Source organism: Cervus canadensis, chromosome 8 (assembly GCF_019320065.1).
Source record: "Cervus canadensis isolate Bull #8, Minnesota chromosome 8, ASM1932006v1, whole genome shotgun sequence".
NCBI lineage: Eukaryota > Metazoa > Chordata > Mammalia > Artiodactyla > Cervidae > Cervus > Cervus canadensis.
In genome coordinates this window covers 73,961,111-73,980,592 of record NC_057393.1, presented here as the reverse complement: position 1 = coordinate 73,980,592, position 19,482 = coordinate 73,961,111, and the positions used below count along the sequence as shown (strand labels likewise).

The window sequence follows — 19,482 nt, the reverse complement described above, 5'->3', positions numbered from 1 at the left end:
GTAGACCAGTTGGAAGTTGATAGCGATCAAATTGACGCATTGAGAACAATCACCATTATACCATACAGGAGAGAGCCAACATATTTCAAAATAGCCAACTCAACTATGAAAATCAGTTGCACCAGTTTGATTATGTTATTCCCTTTGATGTTTCAGTTCTACATAAGTTAAGCAAAAAAACACCTTGACTGTACTTCTGCACATGATTCTCTACTTAAATGTAATGAAAACACTCATTTTTAGAACAGAAATGGGCAATGTGACAGGCGATGAAAAGTGAATGCTGTACCATGAGGTAGAACAGAAGAGATCATGGGGCAAGCGAAATGAACCACCACCAACCACACTTAATTCAGGCCAGTCTTCATCTAAAGAAGGTGGTGATGTAGATATGGTGGGATTGGAAGGGAGTCCTCTATTATGAGCTCTGGAAAACCAAACAATTCCAACAAGCATACTGCTCCCAGTTAGACCAAGGGAAAGTAGCACTCAACAAATAGTGTCTGGAATTAGTCAACAGACAGTGCATCATCTGCCATCAGGATAGTGCAAGATCACGTTTCTTTGATGATCAGGCAAAACTTGACTGGGAAGTTCTGATTTATCCACTGTACTCCCCAGACATTGCACCTTCGGATTTCCATGTATTTGTGTCTTTACAGAATTCTCTTAATGGAAAAAAAATGTCAATTCCTTGGAAGACTGTTAAGGTACCTGGAATTTACTTTGCTTAAAAGGATAAAGTTTTGGGAAGATGGGATTATGAAGTTGCCTGAAAATTGGCAGAACATAGTGGAACAAAATGGTGATTAACATTGTTCAATAAAGTTCTTGGTGAAAACAAAAAATGTGTCTTTTATTTTTACTTAAAAACCAAAGGAATTTTTTGGCCAACCCAGTATGTGCCTTTTGACCAGATGACTTGGTACGTTTGCAGCAACCTAACAGTGTCTCCATGGAGTGAGTGAAAGTTGCTCAGTGGTGTCGACTCTTTGCTACCCCATGGACTATAGAGTCCATGGAATTCTCCAGGCCAGAATACTGGAGTGGGTAGCCTTTCCCTTCGCCAGGGGATCTTCCTGACTCAGGAATCGAACCAGGGTCTCCTGCATTGCAGGCAGATTCTTTACCAACTGACCTATCAGAGTGGATGCTTAAAACACTATTCCCCAGGCACATGGCCAATCTCCTAGCCGGGGTTTGTAGGTGCTCTCTTCTCTCTGTGCAGCTTAAGGCCCTGAAAGGGATTTAAGGAAAGCTTCCTTCCACTAAATGAAACTGAATTATGCACGTACTGGAAGTGGAGTAGACTCTTGTCCTTCCTTACTCAGTGGTGGCCTCTTGCTTTTGAACCCAGATAACTATCTGGGCATTAGAAGGCAGTCCTATGTTCTTACTCTCAGCTTTTCACAGAATGTCAACAAAAACATTTCTTTCAGAAGGTTAGTATGTAGTAACAGTCTTAGTATAATGTCATGGTAACCACAGGTAAGTCCATACTGAATTCAGAAACCATGCTAACGAGGAAGTAAGATACTTTCAAAATCATTCTTGAAGCCATTGTCTATCCCTGGTGTTTTAACACAAGGTAATTGAAATAATGAAAATATTTTATCTCTAGATAAGTTAATTCAAAACATTAAAACACTATCTTTCTGCTTTTAACACTGTATAGGTACTTTTTAAAGAATTGTAGTTTTTTTTTTTTTTCATTTATTTTTATTAGTTGGACGCTAATTACTTTACAATATTGTAGTGGTTTTTGCCATACATTGACATGAATCAGCCATGGATTTACGTATGTTCCCCATCCTGAACCCCCCCCCCCACTTCCCTCCCCATTTTACAGTATTAGTTTCAGATGTACATACAGTGATTTGTTATTTTTATAAATTTTACTCCATTTAAAATTAAAATATCAGCTGTATTCCCTGTTCAGTATATCCTTGCAGCTTATTTATTTTATTCATAGTACTTTGTACCTCTTAACCCCTTATCCCAGTCTTGGCCTTCCCCCCTTATGTATCCCCAGTGGTAACCCAGTAAGTTATTTGTTTTCTATTATCTGTGTCTGTTTTTGTTATATTTAATCATCTTTTAAGGTGATAACATACAGGATTTGTCTTTCTGATGTATTTCACTAAGCATAATACCCTACTGGTCCATCCGTGTTAATGCAAATGGCAGAATTTTTATTCTTTCTTATGGCCAAGTAATATTACATTTTACAGCCACACTGACAGGTGTGAGGTCATATCTCATTGTGGTTTTGATTTTCATTTGTCTGACTAGCAATGTTGAGCATCTTTTCATGTGTCTGTTGGCCATCTGTCTTCTTTGGAAAAATGTCTTTAAATTTACTATCCACATTTAATTAATGAGCTGTTTATATAGTTCAGATACTAACCTATATTAGTCATAACACAAGTATTTTCTCCTATTCAGTAGGTTGTCTTTTTGTGTCAGTGGTTTCCTTTGTTGGATGAGAACTTTTAAATTTGATCTCCCTTAAGAGCTTGTCTTTTCTCCATTGTGTATTCTCCTTTATTGTAGATTAGTTGGCTGTATATGTATGAGTTGGTTTCTGGGCTATTTTGTTGCATTGATCTTTGTTTTTGTGCAGTATTCTATTTCAATTACTGTAGTTTTGTAGTGTAGTTCAGAAGTCAGGGAGCATGATACCTTTGGCTTTGTTCTTTAATCCTAAGATTGCTTTGTCTGGAACCTTTTTATTTTTTCTACGTGATGTTAAAATTTTTAGGATCTTTAAGACCTATCTTCTAAAAGAAATTGAGGCCCTGAAGGTAGGAGTTATGTAAACTTGTCTACCAGATTGGCAGCAGAGCCAAGAGAGGCCTAGACTAGCAGTCCTGGGCTACTACTTCCCCTGGGCCACGCTCGGGTTGTCTAATTTTCTTACCATGGCCCAGCGGCCTGGTCATTCAGGTTCCTCTCAGGTGCGTACTCTCCCACTCACCCCAGCTACCGTTTTCCCAGCTCCTTTTCCCCAAGAAGTTGGAGACCCCCCGTTGAAAGCTGAGCTTGTCCTTAAAATCACTTGTAGAAATCGTAATGTCCATTTTCTGTGGTTTTTATCTTTGAGGAGCTGTGATTGAAGTTTTGTTGTTTTAAAAGATGCACACACACCAGAGTGAGGCAGTCTGCCACAGGGTGTATTTGCAACCTCTTTGAAAAGACGTGACCTGTGATGATAGTAACAGCTATTATTATTTACCGAATCATTCTAGACAGTGATCTTTACCGTATTTTGTCATAATCCTAGTGTAGCCTAATTGAAGATTTCTGCCAGAACGAATGGCAAGACTGTTTCAGGATTTGTCTATCTTGTCCCAGCTGGAAGCCTGTCCTAAGTCACCGCTGCCCAACGGTGCCATCTAGTGGATGGTGAGAAACCCTTGGAGTTCGTGGTGGGTTGCAGATGAAATCATTAGTTGGTATCTAGTAAATCATTCTGTCAAGAGTGGTTTTGTATTTATGAATAAGCAAAAAAAGTTACAGGGGTGCAATATGAATACAGGCACCAGATATTTAATGAATACCACCGTCCACTAGTACTATAAAATTATTTATATTGCCTTCATCAAAGTAGTGATGTGGTCAGAAGATGGGGAAATGGCTTCCTAGGTAAAGAACAAAGGCATGCAGTAAGAAATGAGGAGGAGGAACTGAGTAATCTTGGTCAGAATGAGGTCATGGCAAGACACGTGAGAAAATACTGGGCAGCTCATATGGATTGTCCTTGCCCATTTCCTAGGAGTGAGGGGGCCAGGCTTCCTGGTCTTGAGGAATGGAAAATACTTGGGTGGGTTGTTTTCAAGGCTAGCATTTGCTCAGTAGCCAAAAGGGTCCTGGTAAGCTGGGGCCAGTTTGTATGGTCCTTTGTGTGGTAGACATTAAATTGGGGGGACAGAAGGGTAGTGTCTTCTCAGTATGGCAGAAGGTTGAGAGGTGGAGGACTCAAGATACAAATGAGATTGTCTTTAAAGTTAACAAGTCCAGGGAGAAAAAGGATACAGTAAAGTTTAGATACGTAGTGACCTCATCAGGGGTTTCCAGAAGTAAATGACAGTTTTGAGAAAGAGGTTAGGAAAGGGAGGCTATAGAGGTTTGAGGAGCCAGATGACTTTCAGGCCTATCTTCCTGGAAGTTGCTTCTCCAAATAAGTCTTGGTACTGAGGGTATTACAAAGTCCCAGGACCTCTGTTGCTACCAACAGGTTTTTTATTGGCTTCAGATCATATTATTTCCCTGTTCTTATGAGAAAATGCCTGTGTTCAGGGAAGGGCCCAGGTATTTGAAACATGCTAATTACTGGTGCAAAATTCTTGAGTTTCAGGGTGAATAAAAACTAAAAGTTGTGTGGAGGCAGTAACAGGGTCACAGACCAACTTTATTTAAATAACCAATACTCTGAGTCTTGTAAATTCTAGGACATTTGCTTTGGTCTTTCAGGTTGAATAATAGTACTTGAATTTTTAAAAATTTTAAAGCGTAAGACTCATTTGGTGCAAAACTGGCAAAAAAGAATGAATAGGATCACAGTTCAAGACAGGGAATTAGACTTTGGTGTAATTTTTCAGCCCAGCTGAAAAAATAGCATTGCCTTTCCATGGTTGTATTCAGTTGCATCTGACTCTTTGCTACCCTTTGAACTATAGCCCACCAGGCTCCTCTGTCCATGGGGATTCTCCAGGCAAGAAAACTGGAGTGGGTTGCCATGCTCTCCAGGGGATTTTCCAGATCTAAGAATTGAACCAGTCTCCTGCATTATAGGTAGAATCTCTGCCCACTGAGCCATCAGGGAACATAGCTCAGTAATAATAAACAGGAAATCTATTTGTGGGATTATAAAGCTACTAGAAATATTTAGGATTACATACTGGTTTTTCCCAACTAACACAATACCAGTTTTTATAGAACACATAATCTATGCTCTGTAAAGCAGAATAATACAAACAAAAAAGACTTGTGGCAAGTAAACCAATAGTGGTCATCCCCTTTTACCCTCGATCCTTTATACTGGTTGGTACTCGAGTATCTTGATAAATCAGGAAAACACAGATGATGCAACTTTGAACTGCTGTGGTTTTAAAAAGTAATTTCAGGATGACTTCGTGTTCATCCCTGTCTTACCTTTTAATAAACCCTTTTCCCCAGAGTTTAGACAGTAATGGAACTGCTACTTGGTTGAAAAGATGTGATTGGAACACGGAGACCAAAATGTGGACTCCCCCACTCAAGTGCCATACGTGAAAGTGGGGTACGGTGGGTCCTGTGTAGTGCCTCAGAGATCCACTAACCAGGATGGATCCCCGACTCTACACTGTGATTTCTGGAGCTTGTACTTTTTTTTTAGAACACATAACCATATGTCACCAGGCTCAATTTAAGTGGGCTTACCGTTGCAACTTTAATTTCTCCTCAGGGAGGGTGTGTGACAGGGTGACTAAGTTACATGATAACCAATTAACTTTTAAATTAACTAGTTAATTTAAATTTTAAATTAACTAATTTAAAAATATTAGTCCTAGAATTTGTTTCTAAAATTCTATAGCTTCACTGGATTTTGAAAGCTTTGATTCAAATAATCTTTTGTACAGTCACTTCAGCTGCTTCAAAAATGCAGATTTACCCAAGCATGATTAATATATAGGGAACAATTTGAACATAATGTTTGCTTCAGTGGGAATTCTGACTGCAGGAAAAACCATCCTGAAGTGTGGCACCTGAACTATCACGGTGGTATTGAGCCACACCCATCTACATTTGGCGCTAAAACATTTCCTCTAGTTCTGATGCCCACTTCCAAAGCAAGCCTCCGGTCTTCAAGGTAAAGTGCCATACTTGCAGTGTTAATCTACTTCGTAAACATTTAACACATGTAAAACCAGTACTGCCTGTTAAAAATGTAGTTCTGATAAATGTTGTGAATGTTATGCCCACATTCTATTTCCCCCCCTTTAAGTCCCATAGTTTTTATGCAACTTTCTGCACAGTGCTATGATTTTTAGGAATTGGTTATAATGGGATTCTGTCTCCTTTAGTAAAAGGTTATAAGGTGGAAAGGGTGTAGGCTGGCTTTTTCCCTTTCTATCTGGAGAAAGTTTGCTAACAAAGTTTTGTTCAACATTTGTTTCTAAAATGTTACATTTATTAGAAAATTTTGGTGAAAAGTTCCCATATATGCCATATACGGTTACTAATTTCCAAAGGAACTGCTGGACATCTTAGGCTGGCTAAAGTTTCAGCTGATTAAGAAAAGCACCTCAAGTGATCAGTGTCTCCAGGTGTTTGACAGGAAAATAATTTGCTCTGAACCACAGAATAGGGCAGAAGAGACTGCACTCCCTTGCCTGTGATACACCCTGGAAGGTGTCTATTGAACTCTGTCCTCCATGGGGATTTGTGATATTCACCTCTTAAAACGGTAGTCCTAGAAGCAGCTCCAGCCCTCTGCTCCTTTAGAAGATGAGTTTACTGATTCTATAAGTCATTGTTGAACGTATGTTCGACATCTCAGCTAACATGCCTAAGGAAAGGGGCTAGAGGGCAAGTTAGTATGTCCCTTAAACAATTAGAATGCTTCACTGCCAGGCTTGATCAGGTTCAGCTTTTGCGTAGGGGTATGTAGTAGTGGCTCCAGCAACAGCAAGAGAAGCAAAAACCTTTTGGAAGAAACTCACCAAAGACTGGGCTCCCGGCTGCCTTTAGGGGGCCAGCAGGGTAGTCTACTCCAGAATTAGTATTTTGGGCTTGAAATTAACTTCACATCTAAATTAAATCTGATGGAATGTATGAAAATATTAAGCAAAAGATACCATTTAAGGAGTTGAGGCACTTTTTGAAAAATGGTGTTAAAATATAATAAATAAACTTACAAACGCTGTAGTCATCAGCTCCTTGATTCCCATCTTTAACCCACTGGCCCTGCAGTTACCATCCATACCATTAACTACGTAACTGCTCACATCCTGGCTGAGACTCGACTGGGGCAGAGGGTGACACAGCCTAAATGGTGGACATGAGCAACAGAATAAAAACTAGCAACTCATCTCGAGGTCATAACTTAGGCTACTGTTTTTCTGTTTGAAATGATGTGTTTCCAGCGGAGAAAAGGTCATGCCTTCAACCTCCTGCAGGTGTCAGTGGAGGGCTGCATTTGTTCAGTAAAACTCAAAAGGTTGGGCTGATGAGCTTCAAGCAACCAACTAATAGTTGTCAGCTATTAAAGCCAAGACTCCAAATTAATGCAGCTACCAAGGTCGCATAACAAGTAACAGAACTCATATTTAATCCAGGTTGAGCGACTTCAGGCTCTTCCCTGTCTGCGTCCTTGTCTCCTCACACCCTAACTGTATATTAGCAAGTATCTCTGCAGTGAAAAACACTTGCAATTGTATGATCACAAAATCTCATAATTATGACTTATAAAATGTACGAGTTCCTCTGTGAAATAAATTTGTTCACAAATAACATGTTGGGAATTTTCTGTATTCATCAGCTGGGCCACAGGACAAGAAACTCAAGGCACTTACCTGTGGTGGCCTAAAAAAAGCTTACAAGAGGGCAGTGTTCCGGGAGAGGACACTGTACAAGAAAATGCTGGTGAGTCGCCTTGATGATGATGAAGCCCCCAGAATACACATAGCAAGAGGGAGAACGCTTACACAAGCCCATTTTTGATAAAGTCCTTTTAATGGAAAATGTAAAACCCCTCTCAACTTTACAAAGCCATATGTAACACTTGCACTTTAACAAATAAAAGCAAGCCAATGTTTTAAAAAAATACATCATTAAATGTATATATGTATATATTTACATAGCATATTAAGTTTAATATTTAGCTTTAAAAGTTCACATAAATTTTACCAAAATGAGACAATTTTAAATAAATTACACCTTTTGAAAATGTTTAATTGTACAGTCAATAGCTTCAACAAAATATTGAAGTGTCTGTAGTATCTACTTTATATACTTTATATTTTACAAATTTTACAATTATTTGGCAGTAATTTTCTGATTATGACATGTATGCTGTGCGATTCAGCAATTTCCCAAATGCAGGCAATAGCTGGTGTTTGTGTCCTATCCTCACAGTAACTGTCTCAATGTAGTGAAAAATATCAGTTATTTTAGTAAACTGTACAAGGTCACATTTACACTTGATCAACAATATAGCATAGAATTTTGTATTTTTTTTCCAAAAATAAATACATCATTTTAAATCTGGCATTTTCACAAACATCATATACACTATAATACAAAAACAGCTACGAACTGCTGCTTTTAAAATTTAGCTTGTTTTAATATTGAATCACAGGAGCTGTGACTTACGCTATACTGCTGTGGTGTCAGTAACAAGTCATTACTACATAGAGAATTTCTTGGCACTGATGGTTTTATGAAACTTAAGTCAGTGTACATACATACTAAGAGTAAGTAATTCCAGTTCAATGGTCTAAAAACATTAAACTGGACCACATCTAATTTTCCTCCATAGCCTCTACTTCATCTTCATGTATCTTCAAAGCTCTCACCATTTCCTTGACTGCATGATACAAGATATTTTTAACCTGAAAGAGATGTTGTATTTCTGATCACTTCAGCAGGAGATAAATTAACAAATGAAAACTGTGTCAGGAGTTTTAAAACAAACTTAAGCCAAAGTTAAAATGAGTCACACAATTAAATACTGGTTTGGCTGGTACCGTACTGTGACAAACCAGGCAATGACAGCCTAAGCTGTTATGCATGTATCATAATTCTGAATATAAAAAGCCTGCAGAACAGGAAGTAGTTAGAAAACTCATCTCTTACCTGTAGTTTATCATCATAATTGATTTCTTCCTTCAAAAGTCTCAGTTCTTGTGTTAAATGAAATGACTGTACAAGATGTTCTGGAGACACAAAGTCTTCAGTTACCTGAATACAGCTGTGAAAATTCTGTACCTATTCCCCAAATAGAATAAAACAGAAGTTTTAGGAGGTGGGAATAAAGAGATGCAAAGTGGTTGTCTTAACAAGAGACAATTCACCAAAGAATTTATTTTCTCCAAAACATCAAATGCATTTCAAAGTGAACACCACACTTTATGAGAAAGTTTATCACTGAAAAGTTTCATGTAATGTGACTTCATGTAAATGGAATATTTTTAAATGATGCAAGAAAAAGAACTTTTCCAGGAATCCTTCAGAGAGGCTGATAATTGGATCCTAATTATCAATTTTGTCCAGGTAGATTTTCGGGTGTTAATTAAGAACAACAAAAACAAACCACTGTATGGAAGGTATGTTTTCCCCCATCAGTGCAGTCAATCTGATGTCTGATGTTGCTCCTTTGACTTTCAGCATTTGGTCGTTTCACTGTTAAGTTTCATTTCCTTTAATCTACTCTCTAGTGTAAAACTTAAGTTTGATTATTTGTGAGGAACTGTGATGAAAACTAGTTCCAGAAAGATCTTCTGACTACACAGTTTTAGAAGTCTCCTAGGATTTTTTTTGTGCCTTTCTTTCAAATCAACCAATTAAAGATATCCTTCAGTTTCTTGTGTTATCAATACAACCGTTTTCCCACTAGTTCTTTTTCTCTTGACTAAATGGTTTCACAAGAAGCCAGTCAATATCATCTGTTATTTGTTCAGCATGTACAAACTGATTCTGCACTTTACAATTTCTTTAGAACTGCTTTCTATCAATACTCAGGATAATGACAGAGAAAGGATCAAGCCTATCCAATCTGGATTATTTCTATGCTATAACTCCAGTGATGTTAAAAGATATCATAAAATTCCTGGGAAAGGAGAAATAACTGAAAAACTAAGCATTTACATTTATTCTCATTTTTAAAAATATGAAAATAAATTTAATTGAGAGAACTGTGAAGGGGGAGATGGTAAGTGGGAAATAGAGACTGTGGAAAAAATCTGATGATAAGAGTGATGAAATTCCGAAGGGCATAATGACCAGCTGAACAGCTGCAGATGTCTTTATTCTTTAACTCAAGCACTGTGCCTCTACTGATAACTTGATAGCACATATATATTAAACATTTTCTTCATGTAATCATTAGGTTGTTGGTCCCTCTGGAGGATGCACATAGTGGGTGCCTCACATTGTAGCATCGCTGTACAGTCCCAGTGGGTCTTCATTATGTGTCTGTAGAACAGATGCTCTATTTCACAGAGCACGGAACTATGGACAAGAGATTCAGCGCCTGTTCCAAGATAAATCAGCCAATAAATGGCAAGTCAATAGGAACCCAGTTCCCGTGATCTCTTGTGTAGCAGAGATGCTTTACAATCCTGCATTAACTCAGTCATGCCAACATACACAGTCTCCAAATGCCCTGTCCCACCTTACATTCAGCTGAACAAGCTGTGGGGAGTACAGTCAGTCTTTCTGAAGTTCGAGCCTTTAACTTTTAGCATGTGAATCTTTTTTTAAAAAAGTAACTTTCTCTTCATCAATATTCTAATTTTGTTCATACATCATTTGCCGCCCCCACCCCCCTCCACCTTTTTCATAGTCCTTTAGCCCTTTGAGCATATTTAAGATACCTGACTTGAAGTCTATGTCAAGTAAGTCTGATGTCGGGCCTTCGTCAGAACAGTTTCTGTGGAGGTATTTTTCCCCTGTGAAGGGGCCATCCTTTACTGTTTCTGTGTATCCTCTGTGACTTCTGGTTGAAAACTGGGTATCTAACATTATAATGCAGTAGCTACAATCAGATTCTGTCCCCTCCGGACAGTGCTGCTATTGACTGACGTGGGTTGTAGTCATCCATTTGCTTTGTGATCTTTCCAAACTACTTTTGCAAAGACTGTTGTTTTTGGGTCTGATCATGGATGTCTATGTTAGGTTATCTAAGGTGTTAAGAGATTTCCTTAAAGACCAGAAACCAGATACCCTTTTCTTCATTAAGCAGGCCCCTGGCCAATGTTAAGTGTTTTTTTTTTCAATGCTAAGTTTTGAATTAGATTCTAGAACTCTGAAAAAATTGATTGTTCGGTCTTAGCCAATTTATGGTTGTTTGAAAAGCACTCTTAGATGATGACTGTTTCCTGATGACCTCAAATTGATATATAGATTGTTTAAAGACTTTAGGGTTAGTTCGAAGAGGCAAGGTTTAGTTTTAAAGCAGAACATATTTAGGGCTTTCCTTGTGGCTCAGCTTGTAAAGCAGAACATATTTGAACTTCCCATTCCACTTACCCCTTTTTGGGCCATCCTGTGAGTCATTTTACATTTCACTTCCTTGGTAGATTGTCTTAATTCATACTTGCCTTCAAGGATCAGTTGTAATCATAAGTCGGTAATGTTTAGAAAATGTAACTTGTTTTCATGGTAGGAAGGTTATCTTAACACTGATTTTTGTCTAAGTCCTTTTAGTCATAAGAATGCAGATAATTTACAAATTAGGGATATTATTAACTGACTGTGAATGATCAAACACAAATCAATTAAGCAAGTAAGGAAAACATTACCAGTAAAGATCTGTGTTAATTTAGAAAACAAAAACAAAAAAACTGTTGTTGTTTAGAACTAAAAGCTACGCTAAACCTCAGGACACTAGAGCTGAGACAAAGTAAATCCTGGCGGTCATGATCCATCTGCTTTGTCCAAGGATATACAAACACAGGGTTTCACAGACTCAGCCATGTTTGCCAACAGAAGATTTTTAAGCCTGCAATTCTAGAGTAGTTCTTAGAATATAAGGAGGGCTGCTATGACACCTTCCCTCAGCTTGCCAAGATATACATCTGAATGCCCCTGCTGAGTCACCTGCGTCCCTCCCTCCCCTAGCCCCATGTCTTGCGAAGTGTTCATTGCTGACAAAGACAAGTGCATTGATTCTTCCCTAGCACTGCTGGACTGTCAATTCATGTGCTCTCATTTGGTTTAAAGTTTTCTGATAGATGCCTTGGGTTTGCCAAGTCTTTCTATTTGTGCGGTTCTTAAAGCATGCTTCCTGGACAGTAACATCAGTCACCTGGGAACTTGTTAGAAATGTAGAATTTCAGGTGCTTCCTCAGACCCACTCTGGGCTTAAGGTCTAGCGTTACGTGTTACAGCAAGCGCTCCAGAATTCTGGTGTATGCTATAGTGTGGGAAGCACGGACTTAAGCTCTGGGATTATTTTTAAGGGCTATCTGTGGTTTGGTGGAATGGAAGTGTTGAAGCCATCAGTGAAAAGTTTTCAGGACTTAGTTCTAAGGACTAAGTAAGTTGTAAATAATTATGCATCTTAAGTCCAAGTTGCACTGTGAATGGAGTTTGTACTTCCTTTTAGTTCTCTGTAAAAACCACATTACCACCACTTGTGAGTCACGGCCAACACCCTTTCAACAGAGTGCAAATAACTGCACTGTCATTATCACACCATGGAAAGGAAGGAAGGTAGAAATGCTTGCAATTTTATGCCAAAATATGCAGTAGATAAGTTTTTATTTTGGAACACTCAACAATTTAGTGGCAGAGCTCAAAATAGAATTTGCCAGTTTAGGTCACAGATGCTGCTTCAGTCTATTTAAGCACAGCATCTTAAGTAGGAGTGTGTGTGTATATACAGATCAGATACAAGTATGCAGAGATGCTAAAGCACAGTGACTTCTGAACTTTAAATAGGATTATTTTGCCCACTATTTTGAGGGAAAAAAGACTATTCTCTTCCCTCTCTCCTCCCTCAAGAAACTACAAGCAGTAGAGAGACATTCACACCCCTGGACTCTTGGTGGTTCTCCACTAACAGTGAACGCCTCAGGGTAGGGGAACCGAGGGGAGAGGTGAAAAAAGACTTAATTTTCACCGTCAACCCTTGTGTACTGTCTGAATTTTTAAAAATCGGATAGATGTATTACATTTTCAAAAGAAAAAAGATTTAAAAATAGCCGGGCTTCCCCAGCTCAGTTGGTAAAGAATCCACCTGTGATGCAGGAGACCCCAGTTCGATTCCTGGGTTGGGAAGATCCGCTGGAGAAGGGATAGGCTACCCACTCCAGTATTCTTGGGCTTCCCTGTGGCTCAGCTGGTAAAGAATCTGCCTGCAATGTGGGAGACCTGGGTTCGAAAGATCCCCGGGAGAAGGGAAAGGCTACTCACTCCAGTATTCTGGTCTGGAAAATTACATGGACTAAGTCCATGGGGTTGCAAAGAGTTGGACACGACTGAGCAACTTTCACTTTTTCCTAAACAGCACTGAACTGAACCTCCACGTGAAAAAACAACCTCAGTTCACAAGCACTTTATACAAAAAGTAACTAAAACATAGATAACAGACCTAAATGTAAGACTAACAACTATAAAACTTCTAGAAGAAAATTTAAGAGAAAGTTTTTTTTTTTTGATCTGGACCTAGCCAAAAATTCTGCAGATACAATAGAAGTATAAATAAAGAAAAAAGTTGATCAATTGAACTTCATCAAATTTTAAGAACTTTTGCTCTTTGGAAGAAACCATTAAGGAAATGGAAGGATAAGCAAGCCACAGATTGGGAGAAGATGTGTAAAAAATAAAAAGCACGTATCAGATATAGGATTCTTAAGTAGAGTAGGTAGACACCCCCGACACAGTAAGGAAAAAGAACCCAATTACAAAAATGTACATATAAGTGCATTGCAAACACTTCTACTCTTTGGATTACATTTTCACTCTCTTAATAGTGCTTTTTAATGAACAGAAACTCTTAATTTTAGTATATTCCAGTTTATGCATTTTGAAAAAACTGGACAAATATCTAAACACACATTTACCAAAACAGATTTACAGATGGCAAGTAAGCACATAAAAAGATGTTCAACTTATATAGATATTAAGAAAATGTTGTAAAGCCATAATGAGATAACAATGCATACATTCAGATGCTTAAAAACAAAACTGCCGGTAAATAGAGGAAATGGAACTCACATGTACTGCTTTGGGGAATGGGAAATGGTATAACCACCAGATTTGCAGTATCTTATCAAGTAAATCGTACACTTATCCTGTGACCAGGTTGGTATTTACCCAACTGAAACGAAAATCTATGTTCATACAAAAACCCTTATGTGAATGTGGCTTACAGTGCCTCTGTTACTAGTCCAAACTGAAAATAACACAAATGTTTAATTGGTGAACAGATTACAAAACCAAGTGACACATTTAAGCAATGAAAAACTACCCAGTAATAAAAAGAAGCAACTACTGATACAACAACATGGATGAAACTCCAATGCATTATACTAAGAAAAGTCACACTCAAAGGCTACATATTATATGATTCCAATCATATGACATTCTTATAAAGGCAGGGCTACAGGGAAAGAAATAGCTAAGTGGTTACAGGAATGAGGGGTAGGAGAAGAGTGACTAAAAGTCGGGGAGAGATAAGTGGAGCATGATAGAAAGTCCAGAGATAAACCCACACACCTATGGTCACCTAATCTATGACAAAGGCAAGAATACATAACGGAGAAAAGACAGTCTCTTCAATGAGTGGTACTGGGAAAACTGGACAGTTATATGAATATAACTGGACAGTTAAACGAATGAAACCATAACCCTCCCTAACACCATACACAAAAATAAACACAAAATGGATTAAAGACCTAAATGTAAGGCTGGATACTATAAAACTCTTAGAGGAAAACATAGGCAGGCCACTCTCTGACATAAATCACAGCAAGATCTTCTATTTACCTCCTACAGTGATGAAAATAAAAATAAATGGGACCTCATTAAACTTAAAAGGAAATTATCAACAAAAAGAGAACCCTGAGGACTGGAGAAGATATTTGCAAACAAAGCGACTGACAAGGGACTGATTTCCAAAGTACAACAGCTCATGCGGCTCAATAACAAAAAAAAAACAAACCAGCCAGTCGCAAAATGGGGACATGACCTAAACAGACATTTCTCCAGAGACATACAGATGGCCAAAAGGCATATGAAAAAATGCTCAACATCACTAATCACTAGAGAAATGCAATCAAAACTACAATGAGGTACCACCTCACACTGGTCAGGATGGCCACCATCAAAAAATCTACAAGCAAAGGCTGGAGAGGATGTGGAGAAAAGGAACACTACTATACTGCTGATGGGAATGTAAACTGGGGCAGTATGGACGTTTCCTAAAAAACTGAAAATAGAACTATCATGTGACCCAGCAATCCCACTCCTGTGCACATATCCGAAGAAAACCGTGATTTGAAAAGACACATGCACCCCAGTGTTCAGCGCAGCACAATTTACAACAGCCAGGACGCAGAGACAGCCTACATGTCCACTGACAGAGAAGCGGGTAAAGACGCGGCACACGTGTAAAGCCATAAAAAGAACAAAATCATATGCAGTAACACGGGTGGGCCTAGACATTATCGCACTGGGTGAAGTTAAGAGAAACACAAACATTGTTGTCACTTATATGTGGAATCTAAGAAAATGGTACAAATAAACTTATATACAAAAAAGAAATAAGAGTCGCAGAGGTAGAAAACTTATGGTTACCAGGGCGAAAGAGAGAGGGTAAACTGGGAAACCATATATACACACTACTACATATGAAACAAGACAGAAGGATCTATATTGTACAGCATAGGAAACTCTACTCAATACTCTATAATGACCCCCATGAGAAAAGAATGTAAAAAAGAGTGGATCTATGTATAACTGATTCACTTTGCTGTTTACCCGAAACTAACATTATAAATCAACTACATTCCAATAAAAAACTTTTAAAAAGTTGGGGAGGACGTAGGAGGAGGGATTTTTTGAAGCGATGGCAATGTTCTTTATTACCTAATTACACATTTGTGAAAATTCACAGAACTGTATAGCAAAAAAGAGTACATATACTATATATAAATTATACCTTTAAAAAATGCACTGTCCAGTTTGACTTTGAAGAAAATGAATTTTGGATAAACTGAGTATGTGAATAAGGATTTTCAAGGGAACCTGTTTTGTGTTATCAAATAATTACTTATAGTTGAAAAAATACAGACTGTACTATTCTCTTAAACAGACTGCTCCTTTCCTGAAAGGAACATTCTACATTTGGATAAAGACGAGCTATTTTCTGGGCTTCCCTGATGGCTCAGATGGTAAATAATCCACCTGCAATGCAACAGATGTGGGTTCAATCCCTGAGTTGGGAACATCTCCTAGAGAAGGGAAATGGCTACCCACTCCAGTATTCTGGCCTGGAGAATTCCACTGACAGAGGAGCTTGGCAGGCTACAGTCCATGGGGTCACAAAAAGTTAGACATGACTGAGAGACTTTCACTTTACTATTTTCTGGTAAGACGTTAGAAGGCCAAGAATGATATGTGGGGTGCATCCCAATTAAACATGAATCATAAATGACACATCTTTGAGATTATTGTATTAAGTCCATGGGAAAATAAAACAATTTAACATCCTAGAGAAAAAACGTGTAAGTGTAATTTTTTCTCTAGGATGTCATTGTAGAGAAAAAGATATAATGACGACTATATTTTACTACCATAAATGCTATTCGAGATTTAAGAATGATAAATCTAACCCTAAACTTGACATATTAAAATCTTATCACTTAAGGAGTATTTGTGGCTATTATAACAGTGTCATAAATATTATGCAGGCAGTCATTGTGTATTGGTATATAAAATGTAGGAAGCTTTCCTTGGTCAGAAGACACACATCAGATACATCTCAATACATGGTAGGAAACCAACTCTGAGACAAGCCAGCCTTCTGCTCCCGGGCTGCCTCTGCACTGGTGTTACGATGAGGCTGAACTGCTCTCTGGGAGCTTCAGTCTATTTATAGAAACTCAGTGTATGCTTTTAATCCAAACCTTTCACGTCACTGTCTATTCTATGCCATTCTTCCGGGTGCCACACGGTCAAGCCCCAGAAACAAAAATTAGGTGTTTAAAGTTTTGTGAAATCAATAGCTATAAAAATTATGTACCCTCTTTCTTTGGACACGCTACTGTTATGATAAACTAAAGGAAGGAAGCCATGTTAGCAAAAAATAGGAAGGAAGCATAGTGAAAGCCTGAATTATGGAATGATCTATCCAATAATTCATTCTATTCATATTTGGTGCCTTAGAAAATGTATCATCTCTAAGACCTGATATTCTCCCCTTCTGCTGTTAACTATTGAGAACTGAATATATATAGTAACTCTCCTTTTTTCCCTAAAAAGTCTTTAAAATCAGACTTCAGTCCACTAAATCAGAAACAACAATGGAAATCTGGTTCATATTAGTACAATTTACAGTCTCAGAGCATTTAATTATATCAGATCTCACCAAGCACTGAAACGCTGTTTTCTTAACAAAGGCATACTAGTGCAGGTCATTCTCCTTCTTGTGTCTTCTCTGATTTACATTTAACTCAGGACAACTTCTGGTTCAGTAACAGTGTGCTACAAGTAGCTTTACGTACCTGATGAAGTGCTCCTGCTGGTAGGACAATGGCATCACCAAGGAACTGAACAAGGGTGCAGGTTTTGACCCCATACTCCTCAAGCAGTCTTTGGCGAAGCTTTCTGTTTACATACCAGCTCTGGTCACGTATTGGATCATGTTCTGGTAGAACTTCGAGGCCTTGTTCTTTTGAAATCTGAAATATGGATTAAAATTAAAATATACACCCCAATTAAGTAAAGGAAACGGTAAATCCTGTTCAGCTAAACTTCAGTTTTCTTTACCGTAAGTCTTTTGTTCTCAGAATCTTCTGGAATGACAATTAAGCTTAAGTTAAAGAAAATCATGTTCTACAATTGGAAAAGCAAAAGGATATGAAACTGTTGAGGAGTGATGTAATGTTAAAAAAAGTAAATTATACTGAAGTTTTCTTTCTTTTTTTTTTTTTCTCTTCTTTTAAAATAGTAATAATGATCATTTTTTCCCAGTTTTTTTGGCTACACCACGAAGTTTGCAGGGATCTTAGTTCTCTGACCAGGGGAACTGGACTCATGCCCCCTGCAGTGGAAGCACAGAGTCCTAACCACTGAACCGGCAGGGACTTCATTGACAATGACGTTTTCATCCATTTGGTTCCTTCCAGTAATTTTAAGAGTATAGCACAAAGATGGGGGAAAGGTTAGTTTTGTAGCTTTCTTCCAAAAGCCAAGCCATTTGTATATATGAACTTCACAGATATTTTTTGATGCTATTCTTTTTTTAAGGTAGGTACAAAGATAAATACCTTATATTGCTAACCTTCTAACCTGTGAGAAATCAATTTCAAGGAACCTTTTGACTAACAAGTGAAATCTTCTGCTTTAAAAAGCGTAATTTATAATAAATTAGAAGACTGGTAGGTGGTTCTGGGATAAGATAGTAGTTACAGGGCCATAGCTCCTTCACTTTTACACGGACCAAAGACAAACCTTAAGTTCATTCAGAAAGAATACGAAAAACAGCAATTATGGTCCCTTAAAAGAAATCCTTATCATTACAAAATTCAGAAAATACTGAGACAATGGTTTGAACTAATTTCAGATCAACATGTCACTTTTTAACAAGTAAATTAAATTTACAATTACTCAAAATGTCAACCTATTCAAATATCACAGAGCAACCAGATATGACAGAGTAGAATTACTTCTTAGGTCAACAGCCAAAAATATCAATAACATTAAAAAAAATCTGCTTTCTTCACATGTTTCTATGACATATTAAATTTTATATTCTATAATTCCAATCACTACTTTTCACCAAGGGTAACATGTGGCTCATTAACAGGTTCTTTATGGGGATAAGAATACTAGTAACTGAGAAGAAACTGCCATTCTAATTCCTCAAGAGAAAGGAGCTTTTGATTTTCAATAACAAAAAATTCCATCCTCCTAAGTAAAAATTATTTAATCATCTTATACTGCTGAATGCCAATGAGGTTACATTAAAAATTAAGTCTTTGTTCAAGGTGAAGAGATAAAACTATGTATAGAACCTAAAATTATACCTTCTGAAGAAATTCCCGTATCTTGTCAACATCTTTCCCAGCATAAATATGCCACAGAGCACCAGGTATTTCACTTGAGTCCTTCAACCGTTTTCTTAAAATGTCATCCAAATCTTCTTCCTCAAATTTCTTGAGTATTCCTAAAACGCAGAATATTTTCATACTGGTAAATAAAGACTACCAGAAAGTCAAGTCGCCTAAAATTGACCTCTCAGAGAAGCATACTGCCTGACTAGACCAGAGTCTTAAAGAGGAGATAAACCCAGTTAAACGTGAAAACTGTGATAACTACAAGAGCAGAGAACACTGACCTGGGTACCTGGGGACAGTAACTTTCCCCAGTTCATTTCTTTTCTGTAAACCAAGGAACAGGAGATAAAAACTCAAGGACCTTTACTCAAACTTAACCTTTACTCAAACTTAACCAACTTTTTTCTTCTTGTCCCAAACTATGGTCATAACAATGTTTTATACTCCTAGCATTTCATAACTTCCAAAGGATTTTCCTGACCACTATTAGGCAAGG

General features: G+C 37.8%; 1 protein-coding gene across 9 annotated transcripts in view; it reads right to left on the bottom strand.

The window, feature by feature from the left end:
- Positions 1-7,697: 7,697 nt before the first annotated feature.
- Positions 7,698-19,482, bottom strand: part of JMJD1C (jumonji domain containing 1C) — a 302,362-nt gene continuing 290,577 nt past the window's right edge. For all 9 annotated transcript variants that reach the window (XM_043476846.1, XM_043476845.1, XM_043476850.1 and 6 more), the window contains 4 exons: positions 18,957-19,096; positions 17,433-17,609; positions 8,839-8,970; positions 7,698-8,594 (listed from right to left, as the gene is read on the bottom strand). In XM_043476846.1, coding sequence (XP_043332781.1) covers positions 8,505-8,594; positions 8,839-8,970; positions 17,433-17,609; positions 18,957-19,096 — 539 coding nt within the window. In that variant the 3' untranslated portion in view covers positions 7,698-8,504. The remainder of the gene's footprint in view (positions 8,595-8,838; positions 8,971-17,432; positions 17,610-18,956; positions 19,097-19,482) is intronic.